Source organism: Tetrao urogallus, assembly GCF_951394365.1.
Source record: "Tetrao urogallus genome assembly, chromosome: Z".
NCBI classification, from domain to species: Eukaryota; Metazoa; Chordata; class Aves; order Galliformes; family Phasianidae; genus Tetrao; species Tetrao urogallus.
In genome coordinates this window covers 66,342,316-66,366,827 of record NC_136816.1, presented here as the reverse complement: position 1 = coordinate 66,366,827, position 24,512 = coordinate 66,342,316, and the positions used below count along the sequence as shown (strand labels likewise).

The 24,512-nt window shown below is 43.4% G+C and overlaps 1 protein-coding gene across 1 annotated transcript in view; it reads left to right on the top strand.

The window, feature by feature from the left end:
• Positions 1-266: 266 nt before the first annotated feature.
• LOC306956986 (phospholipid-transporting ATPase ID-like) overlaps positions 267-24,512 on the top strand; it is a gene marked incomplete at both ends in the record, with an annotated part of 40,353 nt that continues 16,107 nt past the window's right edge. Inside the window, 15 exons of the mRNA XM_079548327.1 lie at positions 267-275; positions 3,195-3,308; positions 5,575-5,673; positions 6,348-6,409; positions 7,792-7,864; positions 8,049-8,119; positions 8,962-9,044; positions 12,230-12,388; positions 13,220-13,308; positions 17,204-17,400; positions 18,853-19,061; positions 21,217-21,260; positions 22,703-22,868; positions 23,298-23,486; positions 23,842-23,957. Coding sequence (XP_079404453.1) covers positions 267-275; positions 3,195-3,308; positions 5,575-5,673; positions 6,348-6,409; positions 7,792-7,864; positions 8,049-8,119; positions 8,962-9,044; positions 12,230-12,388; positions 13,220-13,308; positions 17,204-17,400; positions 18,853-19,061; positions 21,217-21,260; positions 22,703-22,868; positions 23,298-23,486; positions 23,842-23,957 — 1,680 coding nt within the window. The remainder of the gene's footprint in view (positions 276-3,194; positions 3,309-5,574; positions 5,674-6,347; positions 6,410-7,791; positions 7,865-8,048; positions 8,120-8,961; positions 9,045-12,229; positions 12,389-13,219; positions 13,309-17,203; positions 17,401-18,852; positions 19,062-21,216; positions 21,261-22,702; positions 22,869-23,297; positions 23,487-23,841; positions 23,958-24,512) is intronic.

Genomic DNA, 24,512 nt, shown 5'->3' with positions numbered 1-24,512 from the left:
AGATGAGACTCATCTCTCTCCCACAGGCTCTCGTGTCAAGCTTTGCATCTGGAGAGCCTGGGGCTGGCTAACTGTGCTGAGTCCTCCCGGATGTAGGCACATGGAGGGGCAGAACCAAGGATTTGGTTCTTGGCCCACAGAATGGTTTTTTGTCAATATTTGATCTTTGTAATTCTGTAGAAGGAGGAGCTCCTGAAAGATCTCTTCGTAGTTTCTGCTCAGAAGCTTTTCCCCTCCATCACTTGTCCCACACAAGGCAGTAGGGCATGGGTCAGGTGAGGATAATGCTCTTGAGGCATTGCTGATAAAATGCTGACTGTGCATGGACTGCTTAACACACTGCGTGAGTCTGTAGCGCCCATCCCAGAGTCAGGGTGTGAAACAGCTCTGGTTGCATGGTATCAGGCATCATGGACTAGAACAAGGTCTAGAGCAGTGCCCACTCTTGGGTTTAATTCTAGATTTCAGAATCATGAGAAGCTCCACTCTGACACTGCCTGTCTTCCTTCTGAGCCATATAGTGTGCCAGTGTTCCCAAACCAGCACATAACAAACAATATTGCTGTCTTCAGCTACTGGAGATGCTCAGATCCCAGCGGTTGCTCACGTGGAAATTGTTAGTTCTGGGCATTTTAATATGCCTAATGGCAATAGGAAACACAGTGAATGTCTGGTTCATTCAGTGGTTTTCCTGACGTAACTAATGGACAGAAATAGAAGGCAGGAATTGAAATAAACCGCTCCCATTCTTTTCCTATTCACCTCTGAGATTTTTGCAGGCAAAGTCCTTTAAACTTTGTGTGAGTGTTTACAGAGCAGTTTTTCCCATGTTGTATGTGACCCTGTGAGATCTGGTGACGCATGAGGGTCAAGTCCCCTGTACAGACTTCTTCCCGTGGATGCTGCCTTCTCTTTTTTAAGTGTCAGTGATATTTTTCTTTAGTTTCTTGGATGTCTTTAAATCCAGATTTTGTTTAGACATATGCCAGACACTTTCTGGTGGACACAAACTTGTCTAGCAAGTCATTTAATTCTCTGAATCTGTTGTATGCATAGGATGCTGCTGTTTCATTTTGTCTTGTTTCAGCAGTGCCCATTCCATGGAGCCTGTTTGCAGCACATCTCCTCTGCAGAGGAATTCTGATATGATCCAAATTTAAGGAAGTGTCAAGATATTTAGGTGACAGGCAGAATTAACCACACCTGTAGATGACAACTTGATGCCAAGTGACAGGCAGTATTATTTTATATGAGGATGGCTGGTTCTCATCTCTTGAGCCCATCTCTTGAGCTCTTCTATGAAGGACATTTCCATCTCCAGTCTTTTTGAGGCTTGTTCATTGCCTTGTACAAAAGGATAAAACATAAAGTTAATGCTGAAGAGTGTTGCTGTACTTCTTGTACTTTCTGGAACATAGCCAGAAATCCAGCAGCTGCCCCCCTCACACACCTCACAGCGACGTTCATAATTGATTTAATGGTGGAAACATGCTGCTGTGAGTTGATTAAGAGGTAGATGTCCTGGATTAATGCATGGATTGGAAATGGTCTCTGGTTCATATTTAGTAGCTGCTATGCACCCACTAGTTTAGCAATCTCTAAAGGTGATTATAATATACTTGCTCTTCTACTGAATCAGCAAACCTACCACTGGATGAAGGTGCACCTTGCAGTATCTGTTTTCCTGTGCACTTTAGGTTTCCTTGTAGGGAGTTAATAGGCTTTTTTGTGTGTGTGGGGAGTTTCTCTGAGAGAAACTTTAGACGTGCTGGCAACAGATGGCATACATGCGTACAGTGCTAACCCTGCATGAATGCTTAATAAACCTCATGTAAAAGTGAAATCCAGTACAGCTCAGTACCAAAGGGAGTAAAGTGACTGCCATTTCCCCAAAGTGCTAGGAAAAATACACATCAAGATTCTCTTCAAGCTGGGGAAGAACCTAATGCGTCATTCTTGTCTGCTTAGCTGTGCATAGCTCTTTTTGTCCTTGGTGTCCAGACCCTTGGCTGTGCACAGTGTGTCCCTGCACACTTTGCTGTGTCCTTGGGACCTTGTGTTTTGAACAACCATCCATACCTTGGGCCGTGGATACTCCAACAGTGTTAGGTTTGAAAACAGCAAGCCTCTGGGTTGATGCTGGAAACTCAACCCATGTTGCTCATGGTTTCCATACATGTAACTGGGCTCTCACTTTGCTACCACAGCCCTGCATGTGGTGAGATCTTCAGTACTATCCAATCTGGCAGGAAAATAGCATAGGAGCTGCTGCTACCTTGCTGCTGAGAGGCATTATGAGATGCTGCTCTGGCTCGGGGGTGCTGAGTATCTCCAAATAGTGCTACGAAGCATGGGCAGAGCTAAAAACCTCTGTAGATTTGGGACAGCCCTAGGTGGTGGGCTCAGTACAATGGGTTGAGCCATGGTGGGAGCAATTAAATTGGAGTGCTCTGATCTGCAGGGAAGAAGGTACCCACTTCCGTAATACCAAGCATGGGTCTTTCTCTGGGGTGAAGGAGGCAGATAGGAGACCAGCCATTGTTTCTGGCTGGAGGAGCTGTGTGCAATTAGAAGAGGAAACTGGAAATAGGGAACAAAGCAGCAGATGGTTGAGTGGAATGGTGACATCTTCATTAGTGGCTGTTTGCACAACACTTCGTTCAAGTGGTCTCTGTGGAATAGAAACAAGCCACTGCTCCAAGTTGCTGAGAGGTTGCTGAATTAGCTAGAAATGGTAATATTGGGCTCTTCTGGAAAGGAAGACCAGCTCCTGAAGCTGGTAGGCTGGTTACAGGTGTGCGCTTTCTAACTCTGTTCTGGAGACAACCAACAAAATGTCAGGCTTGTGTTCCTTATATATGTATGTACGTATTAATTCAGTTTGCATGTCTCATAAGTGGAAAGAATAACACAAGGACAGCGTGTCTCGTGGGGTGTATGCAGGTACCTGCATCCACCTGCAGTCGCACTACCATAAACTGAGCATCGTGTTTTCACCAATTCCATGAGGAATTCTCTGTTTATCCAGACTCAGCACGGCTGTGTGGGGAAAAGGAAATGTTTTTTGAGCTGCTGTTGGAAACAATGCTATTGCTAAATATAAGCAAGCAAAAACACAGTTGAAATGGGTTGTGCTGTAATTTTGTTTCCTGTTTTACCAATCCTATTTATTTGCCTTTTTTTTTTTCCTACAGAATAATTCAATTAAAACATCGAAGTACAACTTCTTCACTTTCCTGCCTCTCAACCTGTTTGAACAGTTTCAGCGAATAGCCAATGCCTACTTTCTTTTCTTGCTGATTTTGCAGGTATGAACTCACTGTGCTGTTTCGAACAGATTGCTGTGTCAGTTACCAAAACCTGGTTGCACATTGATAGTTGTAAGCTATTTCCCTGTTGTGAGCTGTCATCTCAGTAGAGCCTTGAAGTAGGTAAAAAGTAGGGCAGAAGAAGGAGCCAGCTGCTCTCTTAGCTTTGGACATGAGTGTTTGAATTGAATGAACAAAAAAATTAATTGCAGCTTTCAGTAAGTTGTGTACACTTTCTCACGCCCCTTTTTGTCTACATCTGAGTGCTCCTGCTTCTCCTTGGATTTGCATTACTTACTCATTCTGTAGTACAAAAGGTTTAAAGGCAAATTCCTTGTACTCCTTTGACCGCCTTAAAGCAGCACGAAGAACAAATTATTAAGTGATCAAGTTTCCTTGGGGAGGATGGAAGGAAAGTTAACATCGGGAAAGCTGACAGTTGCAGCTCATTTGCATATAGCTGAATATTGCTCAGCAAGGAAAGGACAAAGCCTGATGTGGAGCATGTCAGGAAGTGGCAACACCACCGAACCCAGTAGCTCATAATGGCATCAAGTTGCACTTTGCCCGTAGACAATGAGAATGCTATTGCATCTGAAAGCTGAACACACCAGAGAAGTTGGTATCAGGACCTGCTGCCCGTTGGCACTTTGAGAAAGCATGGATAAAAGCTGCATAATTGCTCATTGCTGAGTCATATTAGAATACACATGAAAAAAAAAGCCACCACAAAAACTGGTACAATTTTGGTTATCTCAGGGATGATATTTTAAATTTGTTCACTTCAGTGCACACGAGTTAAAAAAATTACTTTTTTTTCAAATTATGTTTTTCAGTTTCAGCTCAAGAATGCATAGGCATAATTTAGTTCAATCTATAGCAAATTGTATGTAATCTTTGCTTATTTACAGGGAATGAATTATTTCAGCCCATACATATTTTCCAAGAAACTAGCTTGCAGTGAAAGAAGTGCTTTTTCAGCTAATCCGACAGCACTGTTCCTGTGTTGTTGTACTGCACTCTAGCTGTTTGCCTATCAAATTCACGATACTTCAAGCTATTTACCCCCAAGTTATTCAGCTGTGTCTTTCGCCGAACTAACTGATCTGGAGTGTTGTGTATATAAAGGCATAGAGCTTTTTCTGCTACCTTTGTCAAATTAGGCTAAGAAAGGCAAGACTTTCAGTCTTTTACATTCTTTTTCTCCATTTAATTTTTCTCCATTTAATTTTTTTACCTCTTCTACCTGCTAATTGCTTTCCTGTAGCACTAGAAGGAGTGGATATGATGGGTGGCTGTGGGTGCTTGCAGCCCCATGCTGTGGGCACAGCCCATGAGGACATGCATCTTCCCAGCTGTGTGAGAAGACAGCAGTCCCATGGCTCTGCACAGGGCTCTGTTTGCCTGTGAACAACATTCCTTCTGTCTGGATTTGGTGGTACCTGTGGGATCTGCGTTGTGCAGTGGAAGAACCAAACACGAAGAGCAGTTTGTTTGGTGGCATAAATGTCAATTTAACCTTGTTCATGGAGTTAGTACTGCCCAAATGCATTCTGATGGATGGAGTGATGCTCACATCATGTTCCTTCCATCATTATGGAATCATATAATCATTAAGGTTGGAAAAGACCTGCTTTATCATGTAGTCCAACCATTGACCCAACACCACCATGCCACCAAAACATGTCCCTCGGTTCTTCTAGAGGAAGGGGAGAACTCTGTTGGAGTAAGAGGTGAAGGCATGGCACAGTCACTTTCAACTCTTGGCTGCTCTCTGTGGAAGATGTCAGAAACAAAAATGTCTCCGTTAATCTTGGAAGAGCCTTGGGAACAGCTGTGTGCTGTTCAATGACATGAAGTTTACTTCAGCAAAACGTGAAGAGTTACTGAAACAAAACAGAAGCATCTGAAGGCTCCACACAGCAGCCTTTGCTCAGATGGCTCTGGGTCCTTCAACCAGACTTGCTCATGCCACTCCAGAAAAATCCGACAGGGATTTCACAATGCTAATTTTACCAGCAACGAGAAAGAGCGGCCCACTGCATTTCCTGACAGCACCATGCTCACATATTAAATTACAACTATAAGCTAAGCATAGATTCCCTGGCTCTCTCATATTTTTGAGTGACAGAGATGTATCGCTGTCTTTATTCTGTATCCAGATGTCGTAGAACAAATTATCTGCAGCTTATGCAGAAAACTGTGTTTTGTTTCTGTCTGCTGAAAAGTCAAAAAGTTTCTCAACTTAGATCCCTTCTTCCTCCAGTTGATTCCTCAGATTTCCTCACTGCCATGGTTCACAACAGTGGTGCCCCTGGTGCTGGTGCTGGCTGTATCAGGAGTCAAGGATGCCATCGATGATTTTGTAAGATTTGCATTACCGTCCTGTACTTTGGATTTTGCACTTCATTCTTCAGCACAATCACTAAAGTAAAAGTTTAGAAAAGTCTTCTAACCAAGTAGGCATACAAGCTGTGTGTACATTTCCACACATGCCCCGCTTTGACTGAAATCTGCTTCTGTAATGGTCTAAGTTCTATTGACTTCTTGGAGCGATGATAAAACAGAGCTGACTTTAACATCCAGTCTTCTGTCATTATTAAAATATGCTCTGTGGAGTCTCAATGATAGTTTGGATGTAGGTGATCCAGTGGTGGTGGGGGGCTGTACCAGAAGACATACCAGAACTTGTGGCCACAAGCCATAGCAGAGCAGAAGAGTGGGTGCCTTTGGATGCTTAGCTTATGAAGCTGTGATGGGCAGGTCTCATGGCAATTGAATCAGGACTGTGCTAAATAAGGCTCTACCCTCCTCTTTCTCTCCAGAGAGCGCACCCTATGTTGCCTGCTGCTCTTTGCAGTCCAGCTATGCCTTATCTTACCAGCTAAATGTGAGCTCAGCTATGACTCACTTATGACTCTAATCTGCCTTACCCATTCAGCCAGTTGGGAGAAAACCTAAAATGTTAATGAACTGCCCACAGCTATTGTGTGCTTGGTTTTCTGGGGATGCTTTTTAACACACTGATCACATTTTCAGAATCGACACAAAAGTGACAATCATGTCAACAACCGTCCAGTCCAGGTCCTGATCAATGGCACGTAAGTCCTGTTTATTCTGCTGTAATTCTGTCTGAACATGCACCAATGGGAAGAGCACTTAATTTTTCTCTCTTTGGGCTTCCAAAAATCACCAAACTATTTCAGATGGAATTGTCTCGCACCGTGTTAAGTCACAGTGCGGTTCTGAATGATGTGGCTTGTTGGTGAACCCATGACGTGGTTACACAATCAGTGCAGACATTATGGCTGTGCCTGCACAGGCAGAAAGTAAACTATTTCTGTTCCTGGATGGAAATATCTATGTGTGAATAACTGGTGCTTTGAGAGTATTATGCTATTTTACTCTTTACCATTGAAGTGACACGCAAGGCTATCTCTGTGTCCATACTGATAGCATTTACTTCTGCATTAAGCAAAACTAGACTTTAGCAACAACTGATTTTAAATAAATAAGTGCAGACAGCTTCCTCTTTTGTGCTGCAATACTTTGAGTGTGTTTACTTCTGTGCCTAATGCCTCAGACTTTAAATGTACTCAAAACATTTCAATTTTGCCTTAGACATGGTACTGCCAGCACTGTTCTTTTCCTTCAGAAAAAAGCAGTGGAGGCTGTGGCTGTTGTGGCTGACAGACACACTGTTTGCTTGTGGCTCCATGGAGTCCACCCTCCTGTAGGACACAGCTGTATACAGCTGTGAAGTCTCTGTGATTTTTTTTCCTGTGCTGTAAATAGCAGTATATTGTGTAAACTCCACTGGATGATCAAACAGTTAAAAATACAACTGGAAACTAAAGAATAGGAATGTACTTTTTGTGCCTTTTGCTAAGTATGCCAGTTTCTTAGTTTACTCTCTGTTAGTTACTGAGTCTTGAAAATGAAGAAGGAGGAATGTGCTCTTGCTTTAGAAAACAAACAAAAAACTGGATTTGGTTACACTGGTGCTTTTAGTCCAGCTGAGTGCCTGCACAGCTTTGTGCTGCAAAGGCCATTATAGACAGGGGCTAGCTGCGTGCATCTTGGTGCATCCTTAGCACCTGCATTGCTGCCCTTCCTGGAGGAGCTAGAATTGAGGCTCCAGCCCTTAGTGCTGCTTAGAAAAGCCAACCCATCCGGTGATTTTCCCAGGTGTTTTTGCCATCTGCTGCAGCAAAGAAGGGAGTTTTTCCCTCACACATCGGAGGAAGGGAGCAACCAGAGAGTGCACACGGTCTCAGCCTTTCATGTGTCACCCCAGCCACAGATACTGCTTTTTATGCCATCCTATAGCCCACCATGTACCAGACCACATAGTGGCAGACCTGCTCCTTTTTACCAGCAGCCCAGACTCTGATGGCACGTACATCCTGAAGCAGAGCAGGGCACCCTATGTTCCTGAGCGGTGTTTGCTTTACGTTCCTACTTACTAGGAGTTCTCTTACAGGTTGAAGGATGAAAAATGGATGAATATCCAAGTGGGGGATATAATAAAACTAGAAAACAACAACTTTGTGACGGTGAGTACAGTTTATCTCCATCCTGCTCACACTCATTCTCCATAATTACTCTGACTGCCTTACCACTCACTAGCAGACAAATCAGCAGGGATGAGAATTGCAGTGTTGAGAAAGCACGAGCAGCGTAGCAGTGCGCTGCCCTCCAAGTGCATAGCTCATGCCCAGCATGTCTGTTTGTGTCCAGGCTGATCTGCTGTTGCTGTCGAGCAGTGAACCACACAGCCTGGTGTACATCGAGACGGCGGAACTGGATGGGTAAGACAGCCTGCTCCTCGGGACCATCGCTGCTGCTAGCACAAGGACAAGCCTTGTGTGGTTCTCCTAGGTGCTGCAGGGGTCTGCTCCATGCGAGCACTGCTTACTGAGGGTACAGTGGGCCACTAGCTAGAGAGTTACGTTTTATTTGTATTAATTGGCAGAAACTGGAGCTGACTTCATCATTACATCCCACTTTGCATTACCCTTTCTGCATTGCCCAGAGTTAGCGTCAGTTGAGAACTCTGGCACTGGCTGAAGGAGCAAGACAGATCAGAGAGCTCGAGGGACAGTAATCTTTCCAGATCCTACACAGAGCTCTATGGATTTTCCCTCTCTTCTTTCTCCTGAAAATGAGCACGTAGTTCTGGTACATGCAAGTGCCAGGGAGAACGTTTAGGATGCCCAGTACAAATAGTGTTTATCTGGTGCTGCATTTCAACTCACGCCCCTAGATGGCCTAAACTTCAGAGCTCTTCAGTCCAGAATACCATGGGTTAAGATCCAAAACTCTCTTATTTGCTCAGATAGTTCAGGACTGCATGTAGTATGAACGGCAGAATTGACAGTAAACTGCTCAGGGGGTTGAGATGCTTGGTCCTATGCTTTGCGGTGACCATGACACAGACAACCTCACCCTCTTTGCTACCATGTCCAGAATTGCCCTGGACTGCTTGTCTTTGCAACTGAAACAGTAAATCTCATTCTTCTGCGCAGTTAAAAAAAGGCCTGTACTGGCATGGTCCATCAGATGTCTAGGGAAGGAGGCAGTCCTTAAGGACAGAAGTGACCTTCTGGGAGAGATGGTCTCATTCCTTTATGCTTTATGTAATGTATTACAGTGAAACTAACCTCAAGGTGAAACAGGCACTGACAGTCACTGCTGAGCTTGGAGAAGATCTTCAGAAACTGACAGACTTCAATGGTGAGTTTATGTCGAAATTTGTCTTTTCAAAGAATTTTCTCAAACACTGGAGTCCATGGATTGCCCGAGCATCTCCTTTCCAGGCTACTTCCTGCACAGCACTCCTTTGGATGTGGTGGCAGGCAAATAGAATGGGCACATTGCATCTGTACAGCAAATAACAGCAACTTAAAGAACCTCTGTCCTGCCAGCAGTTCTCTATAAATGCCACAGAGGGACCACATTTTAAGGTGTTTATACTCCAGCTGCTGTTAACAGGCAAAGCATCCTTTCTTCACACTGCTTGCATCTCAAATATATAGCAGTAGGAAAAAGGAGCCAGACTTGTTGCAGACAGAATAGTCTGTGCTCATAGATCACCCGTCAGCAGAGAGAGGACAAGGGAACGATGCTTTGCAGAGCCCTACTGGCTTCCATCATTGGGCAGGACTGTAGGAAGTTCGGGGATGGAGAGGAGTGGAGCGAGGGCTGCTGTCCTCGGAACTTCACAGAATGGCCAGGGTTGGAAGGGACCTCAAGGGTCATGAACTCCAACCCCCCTGCCACATGCAGGGCCACCAACCTCCACGTTTAATGCTAAACCAGGCTGCCCAGGGCCCCATCCAACCTGGCCTTGAACACCTCCAAGGACGGGGCACCCACAGCCTCTTTGGGCAGCCTGGGCAGTTCCACTAAAACTTCTCAGGGAGTGCAGGCTCTCAGGAAGTGGTCTTAGTTAAAGAGGACAAATAATCTACAGTAAAAATAAATCTCATTGAAATAACCAGACTGTCCCAGGAAAAATGGTGGTGGTGTGGCAGAGTTAGCATGGTGTGGATGATCTTTGGTAGTATCATCCAAATGTAGAGGCTTTCCTTCTGCTTTCTGCACTGAGGTTCTGTGAAGCGACATGTGTGGTCTCAGCTGAGCAACAGCTCAGAACATTGGGATTTCTCCAATGTGAAGGCTGCGGTTCTGAGCGCTTCAGGTCTTGAGAAATGTGCTTTTGTGGGCGCAGCGAGATGTTTTTTGTCAATAGTCAGGTTGTGCTCTCAGCTGTTTTCCTGGGGAGGATGCAGTGTGTATCCGTTGTTTAGCAAATCCTCCGTCTTACACCATTTTTCAAGCATTTTCTGGGTAGTGCTTATCTAAAGATGCTGCATTCTTGAAACAACATCATTAAAAAATGTTTCAAAGTCTTGGAGAATTACAGCGGTTCTATCAAATATTTATTTGTCCTTTAAATCTCTGCTTGTAAATAAAGTGGCCTCTGTTCTGTACTAAAATGAGTAGAATGTTTCCCAGGATGATTTGTATTTGGGTGAATACTGGGAAGAGTGCCTGGACTCAGACCCAGTCTTGCATTTCCCTAGCTAACTTCTGCAGAAGTATTTAAATATTTATGCAATTCTTTATCTAATTATTTCTTAAGAAGGAAGAGAGGAAAAGGTTGAGCAGCTAATATAGGCACTCAGTGGAATGCTTAATGTGAGTTATGATGTTTGTTGACACTGTGATGGCTCAGATAAGGAAGATGCTTGAAACATGCTGAACTTTATTTCATTTGGAAACCAGGAGGCAAAAAGGAAGCAATGTTTTTCAGTACCTACCATTTACTGCGTGTAGACTTTGCAGCATTTAAAGTGAAAGGCATTCTGATGTCTGCCTGCTGTTAGCAGGACAGGAGGCATAGAGTCTTAGTGGGGTCATGGTGAGGGCACTGGGTTTCTCATTCCAGAGTTTCTCACTCTTTTGTGGTTGGGTTCATTCAAATGATTTTGTTCCGATGTCAAAATGTCAGACTCACCCACTCGCTGGGAGAGCAGATTTGGGCGTTGACTCACAAGATACTTAAGTCACAACCCAAAACTTGCGTGAGGAGAGGAGCACACCTCTTGGCAAGGATCGTGCCCTGGTCTTGGTTCACCGAAGTTGTGTTGTGTTTTGGGTTACACTGCAGAGCCTCTGTTTCCCTTGTGCTTTTTGTGGAGCGTGAGGGTTGCCACGAGACACGTGTGGTGACTATAGGAGTTAGAGGCTAGGGAGGGCAGGTCTGATTCTTCTTGGATCAACCGGAGCATGAAACGGCAACACCAGCAACGATGTCTCTTAGAACTTCCTAATTGCTTCTTCTTTGGAATTTGGTGATTTCCCTGCCGTACAGCAGAATGGCTTTTCCACGATGAGAACATCTTTTCCTTAGTTTTAAATTTTAAGCAGTGGAGTCCACCACAACACTCACATCTCTGCATTTTCCCTGAAACCTCTTAATCTGGTGTCTTTGTATCTGAAAACAGCTGGAAAAACTGTATTCTCTGCAAATGCTCGTCCTCGTGTAGAGATTTACAGCCTGTGATCAAAAGAACTTCAGCATTTCTGCTGATTATCCGAACAGACTGAACTCTTGGAGTCTCTTTTCTGTAAGGTCTATTTATGTTTCCCAGTTCCTTCCAACATGTTCACAGGGCTCTGCTTTGAATCTTTAGATGCTGGCTGCTAAGTCAATTTAAATAATATTTTTTATACCAAATTATCTGTATTTACAGTTCTACATTAACATGTTCTCTTACAAAGTATAGAAATAGAAACAGGTTCTCCAAACAGAGTGTCAGCTGCATGGCCAAAGGGAGCAGCATCTCTTTCAAGTGTGAGCATGTCTTAAGGTATAAAACAGATAAAATTAAAAACCACGGAACAAAGACACCTCAATTAATTACTCTCTTGCAGCCTTCAGGCAATGATTTTCTTGCTTGGGCTCATGCAATTTTAAAGAAAATGGAGCAGGAATTGTGTAAGGTCAGCACTGCTGTCTAGAATTACCCAGTGACATCCTACCATGACGATCTTGCTGCGGAAGGATTAGAAGTATGTTGCTTGTTCAACATTTCTTCTCACCCACAAAAGAGAGTGGAAACTTAGTTTTGGATTGTAGTAATACAGAATTACCATCTCTAAAATCTAAGATAAATCCAAATTTGCTGTGGCCTTTAGATTATGATATGATACGGTGTGAGCGCAACGCCAGTATATATTGGATGAAGGTTAGGAATGATGGGATCAACTAAACTGTGAAATATTTCCTGCCTGGAAACAGCTGAGAATGCAGTATTGATCAAGGTACTTCTAGGCCATGAAGATTCTTAATGTTTTCGTGGTTTGTTTGTTTGTTTTTTTTTGTTTTTGTTATTGTTTTATTTTTATAACAGGTGAAGTCAAATGTGAGGCACCTAACAACAAGCTGGATAATTTCACGGGAACTCTTGCTCTTCGAGGAGAGAAGTATGCCTTGGATAATGAGAAGATGTTGCTGAGGGGCTGTACCATTAGGAACACGGAGTGGTGCTTTGGTCTTGTTATTTATGCTGGTAGGTAGGAAACAACAAGCGAAATGCAGAGTGCAGCAGCATTTGTATGGGAGCACATCATACCTAGTAAGGAGAAAGGAACCAAATACTTTCCTCTTTAGAGATAGATTCCTATCAGATAAAAGAATAAAGGCAAAACAATAAATGTGATCCCGTGGTTTAACTTTAGGCTAGGCATTTTGCATACTATTGGGGATTTTAAACTGAAATTTTTATAGTGGTCTGTAAGAGAAAAGTGGTTTGCAAATATTACATTACAGCATCCCATTCCATCTTAATAAAATGCATTTATGGGCAGAACTAGTGTTTTATTTCTGAAATGTGTGCAGCAAAGTATGTGAGAGAAGTCTTGATCTCTCAGTAAGAAAGAATTTAAACATTTAATTTGTTTAGGAATTACATCTGAGATCTGCCTTTATTGGCCTACTTTAGGCCAATAGGAGCCTTAATTTCCCAAGCTTGTTCAAAATTTTTCATTCTTAAATGTATCTGATTAAAAATTCAACATCATTTTTATATGATTTCAAGCCATATTGAATATCATGACCATCAGATGTGTTATTGTAGACTGTTCAACCTATGCTTTTTATAAGCATAGACCTTCTATCGTTTCTATAGTGCTGTAGACTTAGAAGACATGCGTAATATGTCAGTAATAACAGCACAGCATCAGGTATTCGGTGAAAAGTAATTAAACCCAAAGAGAGGATTGGCTGTTGAAAGAAAAGAATGGGATCAAAACACAGAACTAATGGATTAGTTAATTAGCTTTACGTGACTCCTCCTTATAACCTAGGGCTTAACACATTCATCAACGTGTTTCATCTCCAGGGCCGGACACCAAACTGATGCAGAACAGTGGAAGAACAACTTTCAAAAGGACGAGCATCGACCGGCTCATGAATGTCCTTGTGCTGATGGTCAGCCTCATTACATTCGTCCAGATGTGTTTATCATTTTCACATGCCCCACGCTTCTTCTGAAGTGCTCCCTCTTCTTTCTGATTTCTTGGCGTCTTTGGTGATATATGCATTGCATTTGGTAACTGAGATTGTTGATCTACATGATGCCAGCTTTTGCTTTGTCACACTGGGGTGAACAATGAGATGTGGCTTGTTAATACCAAGAAAGTGATGTTCTCAGGAGCTGCCAAATCTGAAAGCACTGATCTTACATTGCAGGTGCTCTACATACATAATAAGACAGTCCTAAGTTGAGATTTAAGCTTGTCAGTGTTTTCAACAAACGGCAAACAGTACCAGGCAGTGATTCTTTTGCAGACTCTCTCAATACTTTACCACTTGCTTTCAGAGCATATCAGGGAAGGACCACCTTTATCACCACCAATCTTCGGAGCCTTGCATTCTGATGTTGCTGCACTCAGCACTGCTGGAAGAAAAGCTGTTTTCCTTTGAATGCAAGACTGACTGCTGGCACTGTGAAGTAGTGTCCTGAATATCTACATGTGCGTCTTTGCACATATTAAGCAATGCCACAGCACGGAGAGCTGTTCAGGGATCATCTTCAAGCCTTTGGGCCCTTGTTTAGTGAACATTAAAGACATTCCACTGACTTTAATAACACCCCACCAGTTGCTACCGAGTGAAATCCTCACTTATCATCCTCAGCTCGCTTTCTTTTCTGCTTTCTTCCCTTAGGCTTAAGGGGACAGCGAAAACCAAGCAAGATTTGGGCATCTGACATTGAGAATTTTGCTGGTTTCTGAAAAAAACACACATTTTCAAGGGTGCTCTGTTCTGCAGTTGCTGGAAAGGAACAGGGGATGTGGGGTAGAATTGTAGAGGAGCGGAGGAAGTCTGAATAGAGAACTCAGAATTTAGCATTCGATGAAGGTTTGCCAAATCTGCTTTCGCAAGCCAAGGTCCCACCCAGAGATTTCAGCCTGTCTGGCCTCTCTTTGAGAATGAGAACAAGATGAGTTTACCTCCTGGCTCCATTAAAGAAAAAGAAAAAAGAAAAAAAGAAAGAGCAAGTTGCAGTGGATTGCATCAGCCTCTGCCTGCGTTTTCGGGCACTGGTGGAGCCAAGTGTGTATTTTTCTCCTTCATGCACTTTTAAGGCACCTAGCATTTTGGTGTCTGAGTGCAGCTCTGCCCTGTCCCACATGGCCAGCAATGTGGCCTCAGGTCCATTCCAGCTCTCCATGTGGCCAAAGGTTGCAAAGCATAGTCATAAAAAGAGGCAGTGTGTTGCACTCCCAAGTTTGGAAATACAGAGCAGCCGCAGCTTGTGGTAAATGGCTCATTTTAAGCTTAATGAAACTCCTTCTGCGTTAACACTGGCAAAGGCATTTTGTGTTTAATTGTCTGTAAAACTTCCAGGGACAAGTCAGTTTTTTTGGCAAGGCGTGACAAAGGAGTTATGGTTCAGTGCTGCCCTGGTCTGTCCCTACAGGGGTTAATTGGGAGTGAACCTTTCCAGATGGAAACCATCACTGTGCGTTCATGTTTGGGAACATTTCTCTCTGCAAGGCTCTTTGGCAGCACAGGGCAGAAATCAGCAAGAGAGGAACATTTATCGGGATCTCAGAGAGATGAGAATGGTCCTCGTCCAGTAGGGGATGCTACTGTCAGTACCAGGAATCTGTTTTCCCCCCAAAACTTGCTTTTTTACAGGTTTGGGGAGGCACATTTTGGGAGAAATACAGCTGTCAGCTTCATCGCTAAGCGCCTTATTGCTTCAACACAGAGCAAAACTCGAAGTGCCAGCAAAGAAACCCAGACTGTTCTAATGCACTGTCTGGCAGGAAATGTCTGTCAGAAGTCAGCTCCTCCCTCCACAAATCCCACTCAGTCCTGCAGAGCATTCATCAGGCGTTGTGTAGTCTGCTCATGGTGGGAAGCCTTCAGCTGCGATAGCTTTGCTCTCTTGCGGCTTTTCCAGAGTGGTGGTAATGACGCCAACACTGACCACAGTTGTTTGTTTGGCTTTTCTAATTATTTTATAGCAGACGAGGTCTGCAGTGAGAAGTCATACTTTTTACTCGACCGACAGAAATACGTATGAAAATGGATGGGCTTGTGTGTTTTCTCCATCTGTTGGTTCAATAGAGGGCATTACCCATTCCTGAGTCATCCCTCTCACAAACCCTTAAACCGCTGTTATTGCAACAGCTCAAAATAAAGTCTGTTTTTAGTGGCTGTCACCCAGGCTTAAAAACACCACACCACATTCCTTACTAGCAGCAACATTGTCTCCATTTCACCAGTGGAGTAATATACTGGGCTTCCCACAGCGAAACAGAAAGCCTGCTCTGTTGTGGGAAACAAATGTGCCTCCTGAATCCAGCACAACACCTTTATTAATTAAAATCCCCCCTTAGTATCTTGTTGGTATCGAATCTGAAGTTGGTTGGGCATGAACTTTTAACCAAGTGACTCAGATCATTCCATAAAAATATCATTCCTCCCCTCATAGACTACTTAGTAATGCAAACATCTGCTTTACCCGCAGTTCCTATAGTTGTATCTCACTAACTGTTTCAAAAAAAGTTGATTACTCCTGTAGTATGATTATTACTGGTTGGCTTTACAGTGTCCCAGTGTACTGGTAGTTCATCCCTAATGGCCATACGTGCAGGAGATGGTTTTTAACAGTACACTTGCACAGTCTGTTGATTCTGTATCTTCACACTCCTGTTAGGATGGTGGATGTTTCAAGGAGAATCCAGTATCAATGGAATTTCTTTTAGTATCGTTTATCTAGGAATAATGTCATGCTAGCTTCTGTTTCTTTACCACAGTCACACTGTTTCAGCTTCCAAATATTGTAATTATCTTAGCAGATTTTCAGTATGTTTTGCAGCTTTCAAAGCATTGTTAAAAATTAACTTGACTCATTAAGGTAATTACTCAGTGAGCTCCTTCAAGCTTTTGGCTTTCAATTACCTGGACCCACTGATTAGAAAATGCTTGTTATTAGCAGATAAAGCAACATATTGTTCCTTATCACAGAAGGTGAACTGTCTTTTCCATCTGCTACATCATATGGGATAGATACATCCTTCTGCTTTATTCCACCATCATTAGTGGAGGAATGTCTGTTGAACAAGACTGCCTTTTCCACACCTATATTTGTGTGTTTACTGTTTTCTTGGTATTTACCTGATTTTTCTTCCCAATTGCCGTTCCCCGGGTTGCTTTAAGCTTCAAGAAGTAGCTTGCTCTAAGTCCAAGGCTACACCTCAGTGTCTGACATTGCTTTTTGTTAGCTCAAAGGAGGTGTAATCAGATTGCAATGGTAGGTACCAAGGCAACAATTAGTTCTGAGTCAGTGACTCTCCTTTAACCATAAGAATAATATCCAGTGCTGAATTCCAACCTGCACAGCGATGGATTTCCTGCATTACAAATTATCCTTACTGATTTTTCAGAAATTGTGAGGAAAACCTTGACACATCTGGCAAGCAGCCAGAAGAAGTCTTTAGGGTGGTTTTATTCTCGAGTGTGCAGCCAGACTTTTAAGGAGCAGCAGCTCAGTGCTCCTCCAGTGAGATTTGATGCTCTACACCCATCTGCCTATGAGCACCCTCTTACAGGTCTGTACTTGGGACATGAATTCCTGTTTGTCTGAAGTCTTGTGAATCCGAATTGCCAGAGACTCTGCACTGTGTAGTTGTATCTCTGAGATAAAGAGTCAGATTTTTGTCTGTTTGCCTCCTTTACCTCTAAAAACCTTTACCCATCATGCAGACTATCCAACTCCTTTCGATTACGGTCTTTCAATTAAACAGCACGTAATGAATTCCTTGTTTCTAACATGCAGTATCTTCTTTTTTTTTCTTTTTTTTTCCAGATCTTTGCATTTTTAGCACTGATGTGTCTTATCCTAGCCATTGGCAATGGTATCTGGGAATCTGATAAGGGCTACAACTTCCAAGTGTATCTGCCCTGGGCAGAAGATGTCACTTCTGCCCCCTTCTCTGCCTTCCTCATGTTCTGGTCGTATGTAATCATCCTAAACACAGTGGTGCCAATTTCTCTCTATGTCAGGTATGTGTCAGATCCTTCTTTCATTTTAGAAAAGTTTTAGCTTTTGCCTGGACAGAGGTTGGAAGTAGATGATTTCTGAGGTCCCTTCCAATCCAAGCCATTCTGTGATACGACATGAATTCAGTCCCAGTGTGGGTGACTCTACACAGCCAGGGCCAGCTCTCTACGCTGTTGCCATCTAGTGAAGACATCTCATAGCCCCTACTTTCTTGACTAGTCAGAACAGGTCCCACATGGTTTTAGAAAGAACAGGAGGTTAAAAAAATATATTGTCTTCTTTAGTGAGACCTTTTTTTCTCCATTTGAAGAAGAGGTGTAAGTGTAGGATGTGGTGGGAGTGAGGCTGGAAACTTGCTACTACAGGTAGTACCATGCTCTCTCCCCTTTGTACAACCCACTGGAAAAACTGAATAGCACTTTCTTTACAGTGGCTACAAGGCTCATATGAGGTGTGGGTTGCCAGGTAGGAGTTGAGGTAAGAGTTGTGTGAGTGGACAGTCATTGCCATAGTTTCCAAGAGAACAGTGCTATGTTGGCTATTGCAGATGGGCAAGTGGGGTAGGAAGGGTGGACGTGCTACCTACAAAACCTGGAGGTGGCACTGTTGACTGCCTAGGCTGGTTTGGTTTGTAACTTACCTAATTTGTCGGGGAGAAATGCTTCTGACTGCAGGATGTACTGTTGCTGTGTAGTTCACAGAGAACATTTGTGAAAAGTTTGTGTTGCCAAGCCACAAGGACAGCTTGTAGCTGCTGGTGCTGCCCTCTCCATGGAGCTTCCAGAGCATGAGCAGTTACACTTAGAGATAAGGGGTTGGAAGTTGCGTTCTTAGACTCCCTTTTGTGTTATCAAATGTAAGGAATTCATCCCGTTCCTGCCCAGTGTGTCATACCAGCGGCAAAGTGGAAATTCATGTTCTGTGTGAGTTGATATTGCTCCATGATTATATTGAGTTACACAATGACTCACTTGTTCTGGTGATCTGAGTTGTTTGTACTCATCTCCAGGCACCACAGTGCAGCTCAGCCCAGAGTCCCTCCAAACACTTTCCCTAAACTGCACCAAATGAAACACCCTGCTGCTGCCTCTGGCACGGCTGTGCTCCATGCACAGCTGCCACTTGTTCACAGCAGGGTTAATGATGAGTTGTGCTAGAGTGAGAGTGAATTTTTGTGGCTTGTCTTAACTCACTGCTCAGCCTAAGAAAGGATAGCCGCAGCAGAAGCAAGTGCAGGTTTGATACATAAGGGAAAGGAAGCTACTACAAGCCTATTGCATCGTTTCAGTGGGACTTGCTTTAATATTGCTCACTGCAGTCCATTTAGGGACTACTTGACAAGTATGCCCTGTCATTAACTTCAAAGCTGTCCTCTAATTGCTAATGATAGTGCTAAAGATCTTGTCCTTTAAATCAATGACTATTTGGTCGCCCTCTCTATCTCTTTTCACCAGTGTAGAGATTATACGCTTGGGTAACAGTTTCTACATCGACTGGGACCGCAAGATGTATTACCCCCTGAATGACACACCAGCTCAGGCCCGCACCACTACACTCAATGAAGAGCTGGGGCAGATCAAGTACATCTTCTCAGACAAAACAGGAACTCTCACTCAGAACATCATGTGTTTCAACAAGTGCTCCATCAATGGCAAATCCTATGGTATGTTAACCATTGCTCTTATTCTCTGGGTTTCACACCTCTCAGTTAACAGAGACTAAATATGACATCTTGAAGAGTGTTTTGTAAGAAGCTGTAATGGTCAGATATACGAGGACAGTCCTGATATTGCATTATTTGTGTATCTTACTATGATTTTCCTGTCTGTTGTTTCCTTTGCTTCCCCCTTTTGCCATCCCTTGACCTCCTTTTGACCTACCTATGGGGTAGGAACCCCATAATCCACCCAGTGAAAGAACTTGCACTTCATTACTTTGTTCACTCATTGATCCGAGTTTTACTACATCTATACCCAAATTTATTCTTTTTCTGATATCACTGCCTATATGATCTCAGCCCTTTGTGGTGTTATTGATATGGTTACCCAAGTATTGATAGCTTTGTAAAACTCTTATTTCCTAAAAGGCACCCAGTCCTCCCTTCCAACTATATGTGGAGCCCAGCTGTTCCTCACATACTCAGTCTTACCCACCTGTGAAATGAGCTGTGCCTCATGGTGGTATATTGTCAACTACTCACAGTGTTTTCTCTCACACTTAGCAATTTCTTACATACTGAGCACTGGCTTTATACATCCTATTCAGGTAGCTTGCCCTTCAGCCCGTGTCAATGGTATGGCCATTCATCTGCATCCTAACTTATTTAGCCTACCAGGAGAAAGAAAAGTTTGTAGAGAGTTAGAAAAAACGGGCAACAATGGTTGTTAGCACCATTAGATGACAACAGTCATTGACAGGCTCCTTCATTGCATAGCCACAGGCAGTTTTCTTCATCCACATCTAGAGGTGCTAGCAATTCACATACTGACTAATTGATTAACATCATTAGTCTCCCCCAGAGAAATTAGTCACATCTTATTTGTAGATTGATGCTTGTGTTGCCTGTATCAGACCTACTGATGAATGAGTGCGCCAAAAAGCTTGTGCTTCTTTCTCAGTGCTATCCGTTGGCCTAGACGAAGGAGTAACTTCTTCCTATAAATCTTGCTTGGCGTATATTTGGATGACACAGTGCTACTACCCAGCCTTAGTGCTGCCATTTGAAAATATTCTGCCTGCTAATTCATGGCCATGGTTGTACTATACATATTAGTCATGGAACCAGGCCAAACTGACCAGTAAACCGCTGACATTCATATGTCCTCTTGTTGAGTTTTCTGCTCAAGAAAGGAATGAGAAGTAGACAGAAAGAAGGCAGTCTATCCTTTCCCCTCCACTCCTCCCACCCCAAACGCTTAGCTATTTCTCCAGCATACTTTGGATTTTACACTTGGAGCGAGCCATGCCAGAAAAAAGGATGCATTGGTTCTGCTGCCAGGGAGGATACTCTGTAGGCTTAGGCTTGCCATTAAGGAGGAGATGTCTAATAGCCTTTTGATTATAGTTCCCATTGGGATCAACTGCTGTACAGTTCTCAGGAGAGATGGCTTCTGAGTTTCTTTCTCAACCTCAGGGTTTTTGTGAGGGAGTAGCAGTACCTTGAATTGATTGTAGCCGCAGTTGAGTTTGGATCTGTCAAATATGTAGTTTTCTGTGTTTCAGTCCTATTTCAAAAAGTATTGAATCTGGCTGGCCTGGGCACAGCCCGCAGCTTCCTAGATGTTCTTGTCCAGACAGAAGTTTCAGTAAGGAAACTCCTGTAGATAGAAGGGAGATGTCATTCATTTCTCTGACCAGATCGTCAGTGCAGTGAAAATACCATCTATGGGTGGGAAGAAGGGGCTTTGGCACAAACTGCTCTTTGCTCAGGGACTGCTGCAAAACATGACCCAACAGCTGGATTTTGTTCCAAAATATTTTCCATTCCAAAGGAAAGATGCAAGAGAAATCTCCTGAAAGCACCGTCTTAGCACTGTCACTTCTGAGCAGAAATTCTTCTTTACCCAAATTGCAGACAACTTTATGATCGCTGCTTTGAGTTTTAAGCTCATCTCTGGATTTTGTCATGGATTAGTATAGGATCTGATCAGTATGAATCACCAGTCTCCACTCCACATGTCAATATATTTGTTTTTATTGAAACTTTTAAATTTGGCACTAGCTTCAAAACGCTTCTGTCTTTTTTTTTTTGGTAGAGAAGCTCAGAGATTGCAGTTATCTGGAGTTTATGGGATAACGTCAGTCTTTCTTGCTTGCAGGTGATGTGTATGATCAGTCTGGTCAGCGGGTAGAAATAAACGAGGTAAGTGCTCAAGAGCTAGCAGATCCTCTGCTTTCTGTGAACCATGCAGAGGTGTCCATCGACACATCTCACCCAGGCTTAGCTCGTACTCATATTCCTCCTTATCCTAACAGCAATGAGGTGCGTTATTGAGGGCATCAGAGGCTTGTCATAATTGCATTCCCTTCTAGTAGGCCTGCTTTAAACTTGCAGGATGGGCAGCACTGTTCCCTCAGCTTCGTGTGGCATCCTACTGCATGCACAGCTCCTCTGGACACTTGGGTACTGATAGTGATTGGAAACTTGGACACTGTTGGGTACTGTTATCCTTAGCAATGAATTAAAGTTCTGGCTGGGAATCAGGAAGTTCAGTTCATATCCTTAAAAAGGTCACTTTCAAATTTCCCTAGTGTCTGAACATTGGAGAGCGTGAAAATGAGTGACTTCTTCATTTTCTCCAGCCTCTGCTTGCTGGTACAAACCCCCATATTGGATTTCACTGCCTAAAATGTCTGAAAACTGCATGCAATAATCCAATAAACAAATGGCAAAGCGGTGATTAAAATCCCACTCCTCATCCCTGTGATTCATTTCTAGACCCTTTAGAACTTGAACTGAAATTGGCTCTTTGCTCTGAGTGCTGTCAGAGGTGCCACCATCCTGCCCTGCTTCAAGCAGCAGAATGCCTCAGAATTGCTGGGGTAGAGATGCTGGTCTGCTCCCAGCCAGCTACCCAGCAGCAGCGTCCTGCGGGATGAAAGGCTGATGCCCACACCCCCACAGTGCTGGAGTGTTTGGACCTTGCACAAGTCAGCGGAGGTGGGAGGGCTGTGTTCTTATGGTGTAAGTGCAGAATGTCAGCTGGTGCAGGTCAGAGTGACTCCCATCCCGGAAACTCTGAGCTCACTGGGGGTGGGATGAGAGTGGGGATCATGCTGGTCAGGCTCTGCCAAACACTCCTCCAGGACACTTCATCCTGTTTTCCACTGTGATCTTCTGTGCTTGGAGGCTCCTGTTTTCAGACAGTTTTTAAACAATAAGAGTAGGCAGTGCCCACAGGGCTGAACCTTTACATCACTCATCTGCCATCTTTTTCCATATCAGTTTTTTTTTCACTTGCTTTTAGGAGGATGGAGAGCAAAGCCTTTTGAATTATTTTAAATTGAGCCTCCACGTGCCCATGTCCCAGACAAACATTGAAATCTGGATGATGCTTTCAAGAAGGGAGGCATCTTTTTAGATAACCATGCTGTCAGCCCAGGTGCTGCTCTGAACAGTACCAGTGTGCCTGTCCTCTCCTGTGACTAAGTAGCTTTCAGGACCTCCCACTTAGATTCATCACTGTGTCATGAGCAGTTCTGCAAGAAAGAGATCTCTGTAAATGTAAGAGAATGGGGTAGGCAGGCACTGGTTATACATGTATATGAGAACTCAATAGATAACACTAATCCATGTTTTTACAGAACACAGAGAAGGTTGACTTCTCCTACAACCAATTGGCTGACCCTAAGTTTGCCTTCTATGACCACAGCCTGGTCGAAGCTGTGAAGTTGAATGATGCCCCGACACACAGGTTCTTCCGGCTGCTCTCCCTTTGTCACACTGTCATGCCTGAGGAGAAGAAGGAAGGTGAGGACTGGCAAAGGCAGCAGCTGAAGTGATTGTGCCCATCATTTATGACTGTGGTTAAGATGGGATTACTGTAACTGGAGTGCAGAAATTGTAGGTGCCGCAGCTTCCCTCAGATGGGAGATGGCTTGAACCACTCTTCTCTACTTCACACGTAGTTTTCCAGCCTTAATGATTCTGTGATTCTGTACCAACCCTGGAGGTGTTCAAGAAATGTGGAGATGTGGTACTTGGGAACGTTGTTTAATGTGCAACACTGATCACTGGTGAACAGTTGGACTAGATGATTGCAGAGGTTTCTTCCAACCTTAATGATCCTATCATTCTATCATTCTAGTTAATTGCTACCAAAAAAAAAAAAAAAAAAAAGTATTTATTTAGTTCAGAAACAGGGCAGAAGTCACATTACCTTCTTTTCTTGCGTGGCAGGTAACTTGGTGTACCAGGCCCAATCTCCCGATGAGGGAGCCCTTGTCACTGCTGCCAGAAACTTTGGATTTGTGTTCCGGGCTCGCACACCAGAGACCATCACTGTTGTGGAAATGGGAGAAACAAAAATCTACAAACTTCTGGCTATTCTTGATTTCAATAATGTCCGCAAACGAATGTCTGTTATTGGTATGTATGTTCTCTTGGCTCCTTTCTTCCTTCCTGGGATTTTAGGTTTATGAGAACCTTCACTGGCATCAGAACAAATTGTTCTTGATGTGTGAATATAGATGTCCTACCTGAATTTCAGGTTGTTAGGACCATATTGTCTTAACAGAGAATCTGCTCAGACCAGTGTTCAACCTCTAAAGCTGAGTGTAGTTACTCTCTCTTCTGTTCTAAGCAAGTTCGTCTTGGTTCCTGGGATTCTGCCAACATTTGGTAGAGTTTGGACACCTGTAAAAACATTTGTTCTGATACAAGTGCTATGAATCCCACCTGCTTCAGCCTGAGATGTGAAGAATTTTTGTCCTCTTCCTTCTAGTGCGCAGTCCAGAAGGTGACTTGACTTTGTACTGCAAGGGGGCTGACACCATTCTTTATGAACTGCTTCATTCATCCTGTGAGTCTCTCAAGGAGGAGACCACAGAACACCTGAATGTAAGTGTTTCCTTCTTCATTGAATCTCTGCATTTGGTGGTTGCATTTTCTCCAGGTATGAAAATGTGATTTGTATTAAACAAAAAAATAGATTTCAGAAGCAGCACCCAAACAAGAAGTATATATAGATATATAAAAACATATTTTTTTTTCATGGAGATTGAAGAGAGAAATTAACTAATGAAGCTTTTGATACCAAATTAGGCATCACAGGTGCTATTTAAACTGCTCTGTATTATCATGACATTTGACATCATGACATGGATGTCAAATACAGGTTACAACATTCACAGCAGTTATATTCCTCTAGAGAAGGAGGTAGAAGCCAGGCAGGGTAGGTGGAACTTGTGATCCTGTGGAGGATATGTCCCTTTTTGTGGCAGGAGTGTTGGAACTAGATGGTGCTTAGCATCCCTCCAACCCAAACCATCTAATGATTCTCCTACATCGTACAGAACAGAATGGAAAATGCAGCTCTCAAACTTGTGGATTTTTATATGGTTGAGGTGTAGTCTCATCCACTCATCAAGTGGATGATCTGGCCAACATTTACTT